This window comes from Martes martes (assembly GCF_963455335.1).
Source record: "Martes martes genome assembly, chromosome: 3".
Taxonomy (NCBI): Eukaryota; Metazoa; Chordata; class Mammalia; order Carnivora; family Mustelidae; genus Martes; species Martes martes.
This window is the reverse complement of record NC_137890.1, coordinates 164,803,543-164,818,124: the sequence shown is the minus strand read 5'-3', so window position 1 is coordinate 164,818,124 and position 14,582 is coordinate 164,803,543. Positions and strand designations below refer to the sequence as shown.

The window sequence follows — 14,582 nt, the reverse complement described above, 5'->3', positions numbered from 1 at the left end:
CACAGTTCGCATCCCCGAGCCGCCAGCAGTATAGGTCGCTCAGACCAAAGATGAACCTGAAACTGCGTTTCTTACCATGCATAGAGAACCACTCATCCCAAATAGAGCCCCGTCACTGCACCAAAGCGCAAGGACGTGTGTAACTTCTTTATATATTTTCAGGGCAGACTCACCCAGAACACGAATGCAGAAATCACATGAACAATGAGAACCTATTTTTGGTAGCGAATAGTATGAATCAGCCTAAGAACGAACCAGTGTCAGAATCGCAAGTCTCGCGTTTCAAACCAAACGCACTTTCAAAGCACCTAAATACTCGTGTGAAATGCCTGGAATGCTATCTTTCATAATCCCAGAGAATTCAGTCTTCTCACTGATCCCATTCACCTCTCTGCGCCATCCAACAGCGACCTACTCAAAGCTTACCTTCGCTCTAAGACTACCGCGGTTAGTAACTCTCACAGAACTTCAGTGAACTGCTGACGGGAGTGCAAACGTAGAAGCAAAATTTTAACCAAGAAAAAGCAAATGGCATATTTATTTAGGAAAGTTGTTTGGTTTGGTTTCATTGTTTTGTTTTGTTTTAAAATACGGAAACAGGGGTTCCTGGGTGGCTCAGTGGGTTTAAGCGTCTGCCTTCAGCTCAGGTCGTGATCCTGGGGTCCTGGCATCAAGCCCCATGTTGGGCTCCCGGCTCTGTGGGGGGCCTGCTTCTCCCTCTCCCTTTGCCCCTCCCCCACTCATTCTTGCTCTCTCTCAAATAAGTAAAATATTTAAAAAAAAATAAAATGGAGGGGTGGGAGGTTGGGTGAGCCTGGTGGTGGGTATTGTGGAGGGCACATATTGCATGGAGCACTGGGTGTGGTGCATAAACAATGAATTCTGGAACACTGAAAAGAAATTTAAAATAAATAAATAAAAAGTAAAAAAGTAAAAAAAATAAATAAAATAAAATACTGAGACAGTGTTATAACATAACTCATCTAGAGCAATCCAACTATGTCACCGAACAATATAGCTTTCTGAAATGGGACAGGTAAACTTTCAGGACAGCCTGATATCAGGTCATTAACACCCAAACAACAACAAGGTCAGCATCGAGGAAGATCTCCCAGCAGCAGAGAAAGCAACGGGGAGTTCTATTTTATCCCCCCGACTCCCTCCGTACCTTGCGGAATAGCTGTGGGCTGGTAAGACGTCTCCGACAGCTGGTATGTCGGCAGGGTCGGCATGGCAGTGGGAGGGAAGCCCCCCGGAATGAGGTGGTTGAAAGCCATCAGCTGATTGGCCCCAGCTTGCTTCCTCCATCTCGCACGGCGGTTGCTAAACCAAACCTATGGATTTAATTTAAAATTTGAGGATTTCACTGATGAAATAATAGTACATTCTTAATGAATTTTTCATGCTAAGACAGATTAAAGGCCCCTGACTGACAGGGCAGAGATGTAAGAGCCCTCCATCTTCTGTGTCGTATTGTGGAGAGAAAGGAGAGCTCAATGTCAGGGGTCAGGTAAGGGGCTTCCTGGAACTTCCATGGTCCTGCAGAGCCCCCACAAGCCCCAGGATGACCATGGGCAGGGATGGCTGAGCGGGAGTGGAAACCACGGAAACTCTTCCTCATGGTCACCATCACCAACCCCTACTTGCCTTCACCTACCACAGCACTGTAGGGAGTGTGCATGAGCTTCTTTGACCCATACGTGACCTGTGTCCTAATGGGGTCTTGCCTATCACACTAACTTTGTATTTAATATTTTTATCAGTCTGCCTTTGCATTTCTATGGTCATTACAGGCATAGCTCCTATATCGTCCTATAAACTGACCAGGAGGAGAAATGGAGCCATTGTACCATCCCTTTTCAAAGTTGAGACATTGTTCTGATCTTAATGGAAATAAATGCCAAAGAGGTATGTCAAGAAATGAAAGCATTTTATCTAAGAAGATCCCTTAAATAATTAGTTTATTATTTCTTTAAACAACAGCTTTAAGCACCTATAATACTCTGTGCCGAGTACGGAGGTACATTCAGAAAAAACTGGTATAATATAATAAAATGCCTTTAGAGAATTCAAAGCCGGTGTATTTTGGTAGGTAGCTGGGGAGAAATGGTGATAATGGGAGTAAGAAATGTAACTGGACATCTAAAATGTTAAGGAATTGTGTTATTAGGCTTTTAATGGGCCCCATCTCCTTGCCCAGTTTTTACATCTGCAGCTTAAATGTGAAACTTGGGAGGACTTGAGAGAGTGCTTTTATGATGTTTCTCCCAAAATTATAGAGTATTTCTACCAATTAAAGGTATCCTAATTCCTATATGCAAAGTTCGTTGAAAACTTCATAAAGATAAAACATCGTGCTTGCAGTCAGAAGGATAAAGGGATGAACCTTGCACCCCAGTAACCTTCAGGCTTATCCTCTGGAATTCACAAAGCCCTCAAGGAAACCGAAATAAGAGCTCACGAGAGGAAGAAGCTCCATATTTGGAAATGCAGAGAATCAGGGAAAGTTTTGAGTAGAGAGAGAGTTTGAACTCATTTTAGAGTATGGATATGATTTCAACAAAAGGTCACTCCAGATAGAGGTGATAATGAAGGAGACCAACTTGTCTAAGGAAAGGTAAGACTTGATTTCCTTATAGAACAAAATTAACAATTATACAACTTAACTGAATTTTTCTGAAATCATGGAAACTCTTAAAAGAGTGGAGGCAGGAATTTCTCCCTTTTGGAGCAAAAAAGCCCAGTTTAACAAATACCTCGCCAAAGCATCTGCTTAAACTTTTGCTAGTCACCCAAGCACTTGTCTGAAAAGGAGTCTGGTCTTCTCCAGGCACATCATATGATACTGGTAAAGAAAGCTGTTTGAACTTCCTCAAAATACTAACATTTAATACTCTTTAAGTTTCCAACAGGAAAAGAAGGTAAGTCAATATTTTCCCATGTTGATACATAATTGAGTTAGAGTTTTACTTAACTTAATAAATTGCCACCTGGGATAATAGACCCATGAACAAGCCAGCACTCCATTTCAGGTCTGCATCAACTGTGTTTGCTCACTGCGAATCTGAGCGTCTGTAACCAGGTCACGCCCAAGTGTCTGGAACGAGCTGTTTTGGGATGGAGGGTAATAAATGGGGACCACTTCCGTGCCTGGGTGTGCTGTGTTATATCACACACCGTGGTCATAGTTTACATTAAAAACCTTAAAATTAAATTTACATTAAAAACCTTAAAATTAATAAATCACCTCCAGCTCAGATGTAGCAGTCTCCGACACTGATCTCAACCAACCTATATCCAGGGCATCTCCTGCTTTAGGCTGGGAAGAGCACTGAATTTCCCAGAGTTCCAATGTGATTTCACTCATTCAGACTTACTAGCCTCGATTCTACTGGTGAGATCCTTTAGGAGGAACCCAGAGCTCACACTTCCATCATTTAAATAACATGCCTCCAATCTCTTTGGGCCAACTTCCTCCTGTAACCTTTAGACAAGTAAACCAGGTTTGATCTACCCAGTGGATGTCTATGCCTGATCACCCTCATTGATCTCAACCTACTGTTGATCCAAGATCATTCTCACTCCTCCATAACTCAGGTTTTTTTATATCAAACATGTCTTTGCTCAAGTAATAGATCAGAAGAAACATCAAAACTTTCTATAGATAGCTTCAAATATCCGAAAGACTGGGGATATAAGGTGTTGGGGTTTTTCTTTTCATTTTTCCAAAATGATCCAAATACTGAAGACACTGAGTAAACCCACCAGCAGTTGCAGTAGAAAGTTCTCACATTTACAATACAATATCTATTATGCCTACAAGAAAAGTTGAAGAGAAATAGTTGGGAAACAAATCTTTACTAAAAAACAAACTTTGAACAGGAGGTTCAAGAGTCTGCCAGTGGAAGGAATTCAACTGATGTTTAAATTTAGACTACATAAATCCAGAGGGCTATTTAGTCCTGAAAGAACCAGAGACTCCTGAGGAGTGAGGACTATCCTTCCTGTCGCTGGCCATTTAACCAGACTTTTTGTCATCATGCCTTTGTCAGCCTTCTGCATCTCCTAAAACCAGCTGTGTCTGCCAAAAGTAGCATTAAAGATAAATAAATACACACATACTTACATGCACTGAAGCTGCAAATCAGAAAGAGGTCCTTGCCTTCTTTATAATTTGAAACTCATAAAAGACATATCTGCTATTTTTAAAAGGAAAAAGGTGCCCTTGAAATAACCTTCATTTTAACGATCTAAACTGACCAATCACAGTGATCCTGGGATACTGCTATGACCCTGTCTTTACTTGAAAGGCATTCCCTTTAGTACCCAGAGGTCTTTGATAACTCAATATTGTTTCACCGATTCCTAACAATCAATAATAGTTTACTAAATGAGCTGCTTGAGTGTATAACACTGAAGAAGTTCATCTAAACTGGGTGGAAGGCATTACGACTCAGTTGTTACAACTACCAGAAACTCCTCTTTGTTTTGAAAAGAGTAGCAATGGCCACAGAAACAAACTGGCCTTGATGTTCTAAAGGAGAATATGAGTGTTCTGCCAAGGTCTTCGCCCGTAGGGCAGAAAGAGCAAGTTTTACAAAGTTCGCTATCACCTGTTAAATGTAATTCTAGGACCTATAATTCAATGTAATCCCACTCTCCCCACACATAAAAACCTGGCCTTCCACACTACAGCTAACACAGTTTACAAGTAGGACAAGAGGTAGCTGTTGGGCGATAACTACTATTACCTACAGTTAAATGCTGATAATTGCCTATATATCACATGATGTCAAAACCCTCCCACAAAGCAAGTTTTTAACTTTAATTGATGAACTGCAACCTGGTTCATTTTCATCGGCCCCTGGATCTTTCCCTACTTGTCCATCTCTTTGCAGAGCCCTTCCCCAAAGCTATACTCATGCTTTTTGGAAATGATCTTCAGACCCGTTTCTGAAGTAATATAATATCCAATAAATTTTCAAAGCAAAATTTCGATGGAAAGATCCTCATGACTTCACGATAACTAGGGAAAAAGGATAAGGACCCACAAAAAAAAAAAAAAAAAACAATAAGGTTTTCATCATTTTTTCTCTTTGGGGGTCAAAAAAGTAACCAATATGTTCAGACTCTCAAAAATATGAGTTGGGGACGGGGCGCCTGGGTGGCTCAGAGGGTTAAGCCTCTGCCTTTGGCTCTGGTCATGGTCTCAGGGTCCTGAGATCGAGCCCCGCATCAGGCTCTCTGCTCAGCGGGGAGCCTGTTTCCCCTCTCTCTCTCTGCCTGCCTCTGCCTCTCTGCCTACTTGTGATGTCTCTCTCTGTGTCAAATAAATAAATAAAATTTTTAAAAAATATGAGTTGGGGAAAACTTTGTACTTTAAAGATTTTTTATTTATTTGAGAGAGTGAGAGAATTCATGAACAGGGGGACGGGGCAGAGGAAGAGCGGGAGAGAATCTCAAGCAGACTCCTCCCCGCTGAGCACGGACCCGACATGCGGCTCAATCTCAGGACTCTGGGATCACCGCCCGAGCCAAAACCAAGAATTAGACATTCAACCAACTGAGCCACGCTGGTGCCCTGAAAACTTTGTACTTTCAACAATGTAGTAATACTTTTTATTCACATAGATGAAATGCAGCCCAGGCAAAAGTTCACTCCCAGGCCCCCCACCTTGCTAACTCTGTGACCTTGAACAATTTGTTGACTACTTATGGGACTCTGCTTTCTCATCAGCTAAATGGGAGGAATAAAAAACTACTTCACAAGATTGTTGTGACAATTAAATGAGACAATGCGATCAAAGCCCTTGGAAAAACACTGAAGAGATATCAAGTGTTCAATAAATGGTAGCTATTGAGTATGAATGTCACATTGCCATATCTGTCTTAGCGATCCACGAACTAAAGCTTTGCTTTGTTTTCTTAGCTCTGTGGTCTATAGCCAAAGCCTTTTGTGCCCATGAGCAAACAGGAAAGTGCCCACATAACACCTCAAATAATTCAAAGCCAGTTTGGCTTGAATGGAGACTTAGGTTAAATTTGCTTCCAAGTTTCGTGGATTAGTGCTAATTGTCCCATGGCGTAAGCCTAATTTTGCCCATCGAGAAATTACTGGTTCCCATTTTTGGTGTGGTCCCCAAAGGCAATCTAACCTGCATTAGTCCAGATGGGTTGTTTCAAATGCAACTTGAAAAATGGGGAGAGAATGAAATGCTTAATGCTCAGAAAGAGAATTCACAAGATTTAAAACACCTGATTAGGGGCACCTGGTGGTGGCTCAGTCAGTTGAGTGTCCAGCTCTTGATTTCGGCTCAGGTCATGATCTCAGGGTCACAGGACCGAGCCCTGCGTCAGGCTCCCTGCTCAGTGGGGAGTCTGCTTCCCCTCTCCCTCTGCCCCTCCCTCGCTCATACTGTCTCTCTCTCATGCACTCTCTCTCTCTCTAAAATAAATAAATAAATATTTTTTAAAAATAAAATAAAATGCTTGATTAAACACTAGATTCAGTGACGTCTAATGTGACGATGCCCAATGCCCAATATAGTACTTTCCAAGTAGATAAATTCAGGACCAGCTGCTTATCCCTGGGCCTTCTCATTCACTCTATATCCCATCTCTTTCCACATCACACTCTCCCAGCCTTTCTATCATTGCTGCTCTCCAGCTCAGACCGCTGGACGAAGAGCAGGTTGGGGAGAGAATGCATAAGGTTGATAAGGAGAAGCGCCACGCCTCCAGGAATGTCCAAGGATCGTGGCACACAGGCACACTCAACTGCAGCTTCATTCATCCCAACAGCAAACTCCAGCAGCAAATTTCAGGATGATCATATTTTTGCATCATTAAGGAACTCACGGCCAAATATTCCATACCTATCTTAACATCTAAACTATACAGCTCTGTTGGATGACTTTAAATTCCCACTGGATCAAAAACACAAGAAACAAGTGTTGGCGAGGATGTGGAAGAAGAGGAACCCTCGTGTACTGTTGGTGGGAATGCAAACTGGTGCAGCCACGATGCAAAGCAGTACAGAGAGTCCTCAAAAAATTAAAAATCGAACTACCTTATGACCTAGTAATTCTACTACTGGATATTTTTCCAAAGAATATGAAAACACTAATTTGGAAAGATATATGCACCCTTATGTTTATTGCAACGTTATTTACCATAGCAAAATTATGGAAGCAGCACAAGTGTCCTTCCATAGACGGATAAAGAAGATGGGGCAAGGGGCACCTGGGTGGCTCAGTGGGCTAAAGCCTCTGCCTTCAGCTCAGGTCATGATCCCAGGGTCCTGGGATCGAGCCCCGCATCGGGCTCTCTGCCCAGCGGGGAGCCTGCTTCCCATCTCTCTCTCTCTGCCTGCCTCTCTGCCTACTTGTGATTTCTGTCTGTCAAATACATAAATAAAATCTAAAAAAAAAAAAAAAAAAAAAGAAGATGGGGCAAATATATACAATGGACTATTACTCAGCCATAAAAGAAAAATGGAATCTTGCCATTTGCAACAACATGGAGGGATCCAGAGAATGTAATGCCAAGTGAAATAAGTCAGAGAAAGACAAATGCCATATGATTTCACTCATATGTGGAATTTGAGAAATAAAACAAACAAAACAAAGAGAAAAACCAAAAAAGCAAACTCTTAACTATGGAGAACTGACAGTTACCAGAAGAGAGGCGGGTGCAAGGATGGGTGAAACAGGTAATGGGGATTGAGAGTACACTTATCGTGGTGAGCCCTGGATAATATATAGGATTTTTGAATCACTCTATTGTACACCTGAAACTAACAAATCATTGCATGTTCACCGTACCGGAATTGAAATTAATCAGTCCATCGCTATTGGGCTTCTGTGAGAATGTCCAATTACTGATGATAAGTCATGCATCGAGTTATTTTTAATTGGGAGATATGAAAGGGGGCAGTGGTATTTAAGAATATGACAAAACCAGGGATACCCCCCCCCCCCAGTTAATGCTTGTTCACACACACACACACATATACACACACAGAGGCAGAGGCAAAGGCACAAAATTGTGTGTACAAATCTCAAGTCTCCTAGATTTCTTGAAGTCCATCCATGATCATCCTGGTCATCTGCGGACCCAGACTGAGATCATCTGATCTAACCTACCCCATATTTTAAAATTAAAAGAAAAAACAATCTGAAGCCAGCAAGATTACAGCAGAGTTAAGTGACATCCTCGGCAGAACACATTTGGCAAGCTGAGACCAAAACCCCCATCTTCTGACTCCTGCTTCAATAATGTTTCCTCAAACAGCTTCCTCTGTTCTCTCCCATTATCCTGGGGATAAAAGAGGGCTACCTCCCTGCTTTGTGGAGTTCTTAGGTGGAATATTTACTAAAACTGTGGCACATCATAAATATTTCCATTCTTCCCCACGAAACTTTGAGGCTTGCCATTATTTGCATAAAAATACCCAGGAGGTGAATTAGGCAAATTAGTCTTTGGTGTACAATAATTCTCAGATTGTGTCCTCAGATTTGGCTGTGATCAACACAACAGAGCTACTGGCTAAACAAGTATTTAGGAAATACTGACAAAGGCCTAAGTTTTTATAGCTTTAGTGCCATCTCTATCCAGAAGACTTTAGAAATATTTTACTCAGGGGAAAAAAAATATATAGAATGTAGATCTGTTGGAGGGTTTTTTTCCACTGGGTGTTTGGTTTTCCCAGGTGCCCCAAATTAAACTCACTCACACTTTCTGGCTATCACTCAAATGGAGCTGACGTTGCTACTGCTCTCCCAGATCCTTCTAAAAACTAAAGGATTTTGTTCTGGCATTTTAATCAGTGATTAACTACTCCCTTCTTTTTCCTGCTGTGTTAAGTAAAAGATCCATATGCCGGGTGTTGTAGGGAATTTGTTAGGCCGTAGATCATAGCTGTGGTGCAGGACATGATGTGTCTCAAGGGAACTAATGAAGCCATAAGGAATGTAAAGAGTCATCGGGTTAAAGCCACATTAGGACAGCTGTTAGGTTAATGAGGGCCCTGCTTTGGAGAGGAGGTCACTGTATAGAAAAATATGAACCACTCTTTATTGGTTTGATCCCGCGTCCTCTGCAAGTTAATGGGCCTTTCTTATTCTCCTCGGACATTCATTGAGCCAGATGTGAATGCTGGGCACTGCACAAGCCGCATGGGTTTGAGATTTAGTCTGTCCCCCATCTTTGTTTTTGGCAAAAGCAGGAATGACGGACAACACAGAATCTTTTCAGTTTTCCATCACTCTCTTTGTTTGATTTCTTTAAAACCAATGTTTATTTTTTTTTACTCTGAGTGCAGAGCTGATCTCCTATCTGTCTGAAGGACGGACTCGGGATGTGGGCTTGGCCAGACACGGAATATAGGGATCAAATCCTGGAATGCAATGGGCGCTCTATAAAGGTTTGCTGGAAGAATGGAGAGTGTGAACAGATCTGACTTCGGATTTAAGCCAGGTGTCCACAGAACTGTAATACAAGCAATTAGATTTGATACATACAATATTTATAACATTGTTATGGATCATATCATGATTCATGTACTACATATGGTACTATATCATACAATATTTATGTATGTAAATTATCATAATTTGTGGTTAGTGGCGGTCATTTCTGGAGAGGAACACCGTATCCCAATGTAACAGGTAGATAGTGTCAATAGTTCTCGCTGTAAAACATCCGTACTGTAAGGCTCCACACATTTGTGACTCCTTTCCTTGCTCACCCTTCCACCCACTTCCAGCTTACCCAACCTGTTGCCTACCTTCCACCTTTTGCCACTGCCCTTTCTTTCCGTTCCCCTGGCCTCTGACCCATTCATGCCACAGCCTCCACTGCCCATCACATCAATTGTGAGAGTCCTTGCCTGAAACCCAAGCCCACCACAGGATGTCCTCAACCTAGGCTTCCAACCATTTTCTTCCCACCACCCTACTTTTCCTACCCAACCAAACTGAACTAGTCCCTATTCCTTTGACATGAGCAAAAATGAAAGATCACCAGGTATGTAATCCACATGCATCCAACTCTCTGCGCTTTTGCTCACATTATTATTCCCTCTTACTAATACACTCTCCCCACCCTCCCTGTCCAGAGAATTTCTATTTAGCTTCAAAGGTTCATCTTAAATCTGCCTTCTTTGTGAGCTTCTCTTGTTATCCAGCAAGATCTCATTCTTTCCTCTTCCCAACTCCCACTGCACTTTGTTTCTCTCTTAGGCTACTTATCATAACTGGCTTTTTAAACTATCTGTGTTTACCTCATTAACTCATTAATATTAGACTGGAGCTCCTTGGGAGACTTGTCTTTTTTTTTTTTTTTTTAATTTTTTTTATTTTAATAAACATATAATGTATTTTTATCCCCAGGGGTACAGGTCTGTGAATCGTCTGGTTTACACATTTCACAGCACTCATCATAGCACATACCCTCCCCAATGTCCATTTCCCCACCACCCTCTCCCATCCCCCTTCCCCCCCGCAACCCTCAGTCTGTTTCTTGAGATTGAGTCTTTTATGGTTTGTCTCCCTCCCAATCCCATCTTTTCATTTTTTCTTTTCCTACCTCCCCCCAAACCCCCCCACCTTGCATCTCCACTTCCTCATATCAAAGAGATCATATGATAGTTATATTTCTCCGATTGACTTATTTCGCTAAGCATGATACCCTCTAGTTCCATCCACGTCGTCGCAAATGGTAAGATTTCATGTCTTTTGATGGCTGCATAGTATTCCATTGTGTATATATACCACATCTTCTTTATCCATTCATCTGTTGATGGACATCTAGGCGCTTTCCACAGTTTGGCTATTGTGGACATTGCTGCTATAAACATTCGGGTGCACGTGCCCCTTTGGAGCACCACGTTTGTATCTTTAGGATATATACCCAGGAGTGCAATTGCTGGGTCGTAGGGTAGCTCTATTTTCAGTTTTTTGAGGAACCTCCACACTGTTTTCCAGAGTGGTTGCACCAGCTTGCATTCCCACCAACAGTGTAGGAGGGTTCCCCTCTCTGGGAGACTTGTCTTAATGCCTCTTAGCATTCCTTCACTTTCTTACCACTACAGTGACGTAGGGCAAGTCAGGTTGAATAAGACAATCACTCTGACTGGGCTCTGTACCCTGGGAGAGGTTATTTCTGTAAAAGCCTAGAATAGGAGAGGTAGTGAGCTGCATATGAGAAAGTATAAGAGACCATATCAACTGATCGGTTTACCTCTGAGTCTCCAGGCTCGCTTTGACGATGAAAATCAAGTATCTGGAAAGAACACATTTCTAGATAGAGTAACTTAACTAGAGGAGATTCAGGACACCCTAAGACATTTTTAAGCCTTCAAATAGTGTTTCATTATCTTCATTAATGCTGAAAATGTTACTCTATCAATAGAAACCTATTAAACCAAAGTAGTCTTTCCAGAGAGTTTACAGTCCTTCTAAAAGTTCAGAAGATGCTTCAAACTATTCCTAAAATAATAGTTATTTGAAATGTTTCAGGACTATAACAGCCTTAGAAGGAATTTTTCTTTATACACCTTTGCCCATCCTCATAATTGAAAAGTCATCAAGAACAAGTATATAGAATCCAACTACATCTATCACTGACTAGTTTTAGGACTTTGGATGCTCACTTCAATAGTCTGACCAAAAAACTGGGGGTAAATAATAGTATCACCCTACAGTTCTAGTGACGGATAGATGGGTTAATTCACGTAAAGCACTTAGAACAGTGCTTGGCACAAGGGGACCACTCACAATTGCTTGCTATTATCTATGTGCCACCCCTGAAGTCCATATAGTGCCCCGTGTGTAACAAGGGTTCGTGAAATGGGGAGTGACCAACAGGAACTGACACACTTATATCGGACATAATTGTTTTCTCCTAGTAATGATAACCAAAGGCTAAAATAAGAATGCACATTTTCTTAAGTAACAACAACAACAACAAAAAACCCTAAGAATGCAAAGCAAACAAATAGGTCATTTTAAAATTGATCCACATAAAATACTTGTATCCAACAGCATGACAGAAAAGGAGTCAAACATACTGATCACATTGATAAATTTAATTAGACTTACCAACCTCTTAAGTGAGAAAAAAAAATAATTGTCTGACTGGTTAGCAAAGTAAAATACTGCTGGATACAATAGACGTTCCTAAAACAAAAGAAATTCGGTGGGGGTGGGGGGTGATCAGACAAATACAAATAAAAATTAAAAAGAGGTCAGGATAGTGCCATCAGGACAAGGCAAAAGACAAAGAAAAGACACTAGAGAGAACGTGGTGGAAACTTTATGCTACTAAAGGCTACAATTCACAAAGAAGTGCCATTCCTAATGTATTTATTCTCTGGGTTTAAAATCTGCTTTAGGGGCGCCTGGGTGGTTCAGTGGGTTATATGTCTGTGTCAGCGCAGGTCATGACCTCAGGGTCCTGGGATCGAGCCCCACATCCGGCTCCCTGCTCAGTGGGGAGCCTGCTTCTTCCTCACCCTCTGCTCCTCCCCTTGCTCATGCTCATTCTCTCAAATAAATAAAATCTTAAATAAAGTAAAATCTGCTTTAGATGAGTAGACACTACTTTGCATCCTGTCCGGAGTTAATCAGGGAGTGGATGTTTAGAGTCGGTACCTGAACTCGGGCCTCGGTGAGCTTTGCCCTCTGTGCCAGTTCCTCCCTGGTATAAATATCAGGGTAGTGGGTTCTCTCAAAAGCTCGTTCCAGTTCTTCAAGCTGTTCCGCTGTGAAAGTTGTTCGGCTCCTGCGCTGTTTTCTCTTTAGTGGCAAATCTGGTTCGGAGTCGATGTCGGAGCCTTCATCTGATTGGGGTGCTGAGGCTAAGTGCACGGGAGAGAAAAAGTGGTAACACAGGAGTCAAAAGACAAGTTTGACCAAGACTGAATGATTCAAATCCTGAAGTACAACCCCAGTGTCTTCACAAGCCCCTCTGTGCAGTATTGCATTATTAAATGATATTTAATCTCTTCCCCTATTTTGTCTCCAAGCCCCCAAGGCAGAAATCATTGTTCTTTGCATCTGTCACCCTAGGTCCATTAGGAGATCTTAGAAAACAGGGACAGGCATGATTCCATTTTTTTTTAAAGATTTTATTTATTTATTTGACAGACAGAGATCACAAGTAGGCAGAGAGAGAGAGAGAGAGAGAGAGAGAGGAGGAGGCAGGCTCCCCGCTGAGCAAATAGCCCAATGCAGGGCTCGATCCCAGAACCCTGGGATCATGACCTGAGCCAAAGGCAGAGGCTTTAACCCACTAGGCCACCCAGGCACCCTGCATGATTCCATGTTTATGGCCCTTGTGCTTAGCACTTAATGGGTCCTCCATTTGTGTTTGATGAATGAATCAAATTTAGTGTGGTTCCAAATAAACTTTTGCCACCTTTTACAGGAGGAAATCCATTAAAAAATGCGATATTTTTAAATTCCAAAATTGACCTAATATCTGAAAAGTCAATAATAGTAAAGTGTTGCAGATTCCTACAGATTTATAGACTCTACTCCCATAAGAGAAATCATATTTAAATTTAGTATCTCATTACCACATATTGAGAAGTGTTTAAGGAGAGTTTAGATATTGTTACTGTGAACCTCAAGAACAGACTCAAGAAAAAGCAGGCATAGTCTAGCAAACTGTCCCTAAACCGAAGTTCAGAGTCTGGGTCTCTGCTGAATGTGAGCAGCTGCGCAGGACTGCTGCCTAATTTGAGGAACACAGTGCAAAATAAAAATGCAAGTCCCAGGGCGCCTGATGGCTCAGTGGGTTAAAGCCTCTGCCTTCGGACCCCGGGGTCATGGTCCCGGGGTCCTGGGATCGAGCCCCACATTGGGCTTTCTGCTCAGCGGGGAGCCTTCTTCCTCCTCTCTCTCTCTGCCTGCCTCTCTGCCTACTTGTGATCTCTGTCTGTCAAATAAATAAATAAATCTTTAAAAAAAAAAATGCAAGTCCCTGTGTTCGAAAATTATTGCAAATTTTGGGATGGCCACAGAGAGCGTAAAAACCAAACACAGAGCCCTTCTAAGCATGAGCCATGGGTAGAAGACTACATAGGTCACATGTCCCAGAAACCAGCCCTGCTGCAGGCCCCTCCCCAGCAAAGTTTGAATTGGCCTGTGTCAGCATGCATCCGGGAAGGAGGTATTGCGTATTTAGTGGGTGAGTATCTACAGAAGAGAAGGAGGGACTGGGAAATTAGGAATTTACACTGGTGATACAATACGGCGCCTATGAGTTCCTTCAGTCACTGAGTACCTGTCAGCCTTAGAAGGTTCTGAGGTTTGAGCATACAGCAGACACAGGGCTCTGGGCAGGAAAGCAGCCCTCTCCCAGAGGCCCTGGACATCGGGGCAGTAGCTGAGGGCCATCAGAGAGCTCTCGGGCACCTACTCTGAGCAGAACTTGGAAGCCCGGCCAGCCATGCTCCTAAGCATATCCAAATACACTCTGAAAACTCCCCAGATAACGGGGGGATCCTCTGGGAAAGGGACTGAAATGTGCTGTTGGCAAATGGGGAAGGAAATTCAGAAAATTGTAGATTATTAATG

The 14,582-nt window shown here is 42.3% G+C and overlaps 1 protein-coding gene across 3 annotated transcripts in view; it reads right to left on the bottom strand.

Moving 5' to 3' along the window:
- PAX3 (paired box 3) overlaps positions 1–14,582 on the bottom strand; it is a gene marked incomplete at both ends in the record, with an annotated part of 99,145 nt that overhangs the window by 18,604 nt on the left and 65,959 nt on the right. For all 3 annotated transcript variants that reach the window (XM_080798772.1, XM_080798774.1, XM_080798773.1), the window contains 2 exons: positions 1,169–1,334; positions 12,654–12,859. In XM_080798772.1, the coding sequence (XP_080654898.1) occupies positions 1,169–1,334; positions 12,654–12,859 (372 nt within the window). The remainder of the gene's footprint in view (positions 1–1,168; positions 1,335–12,653; positions 12,860–14,582) is intronic.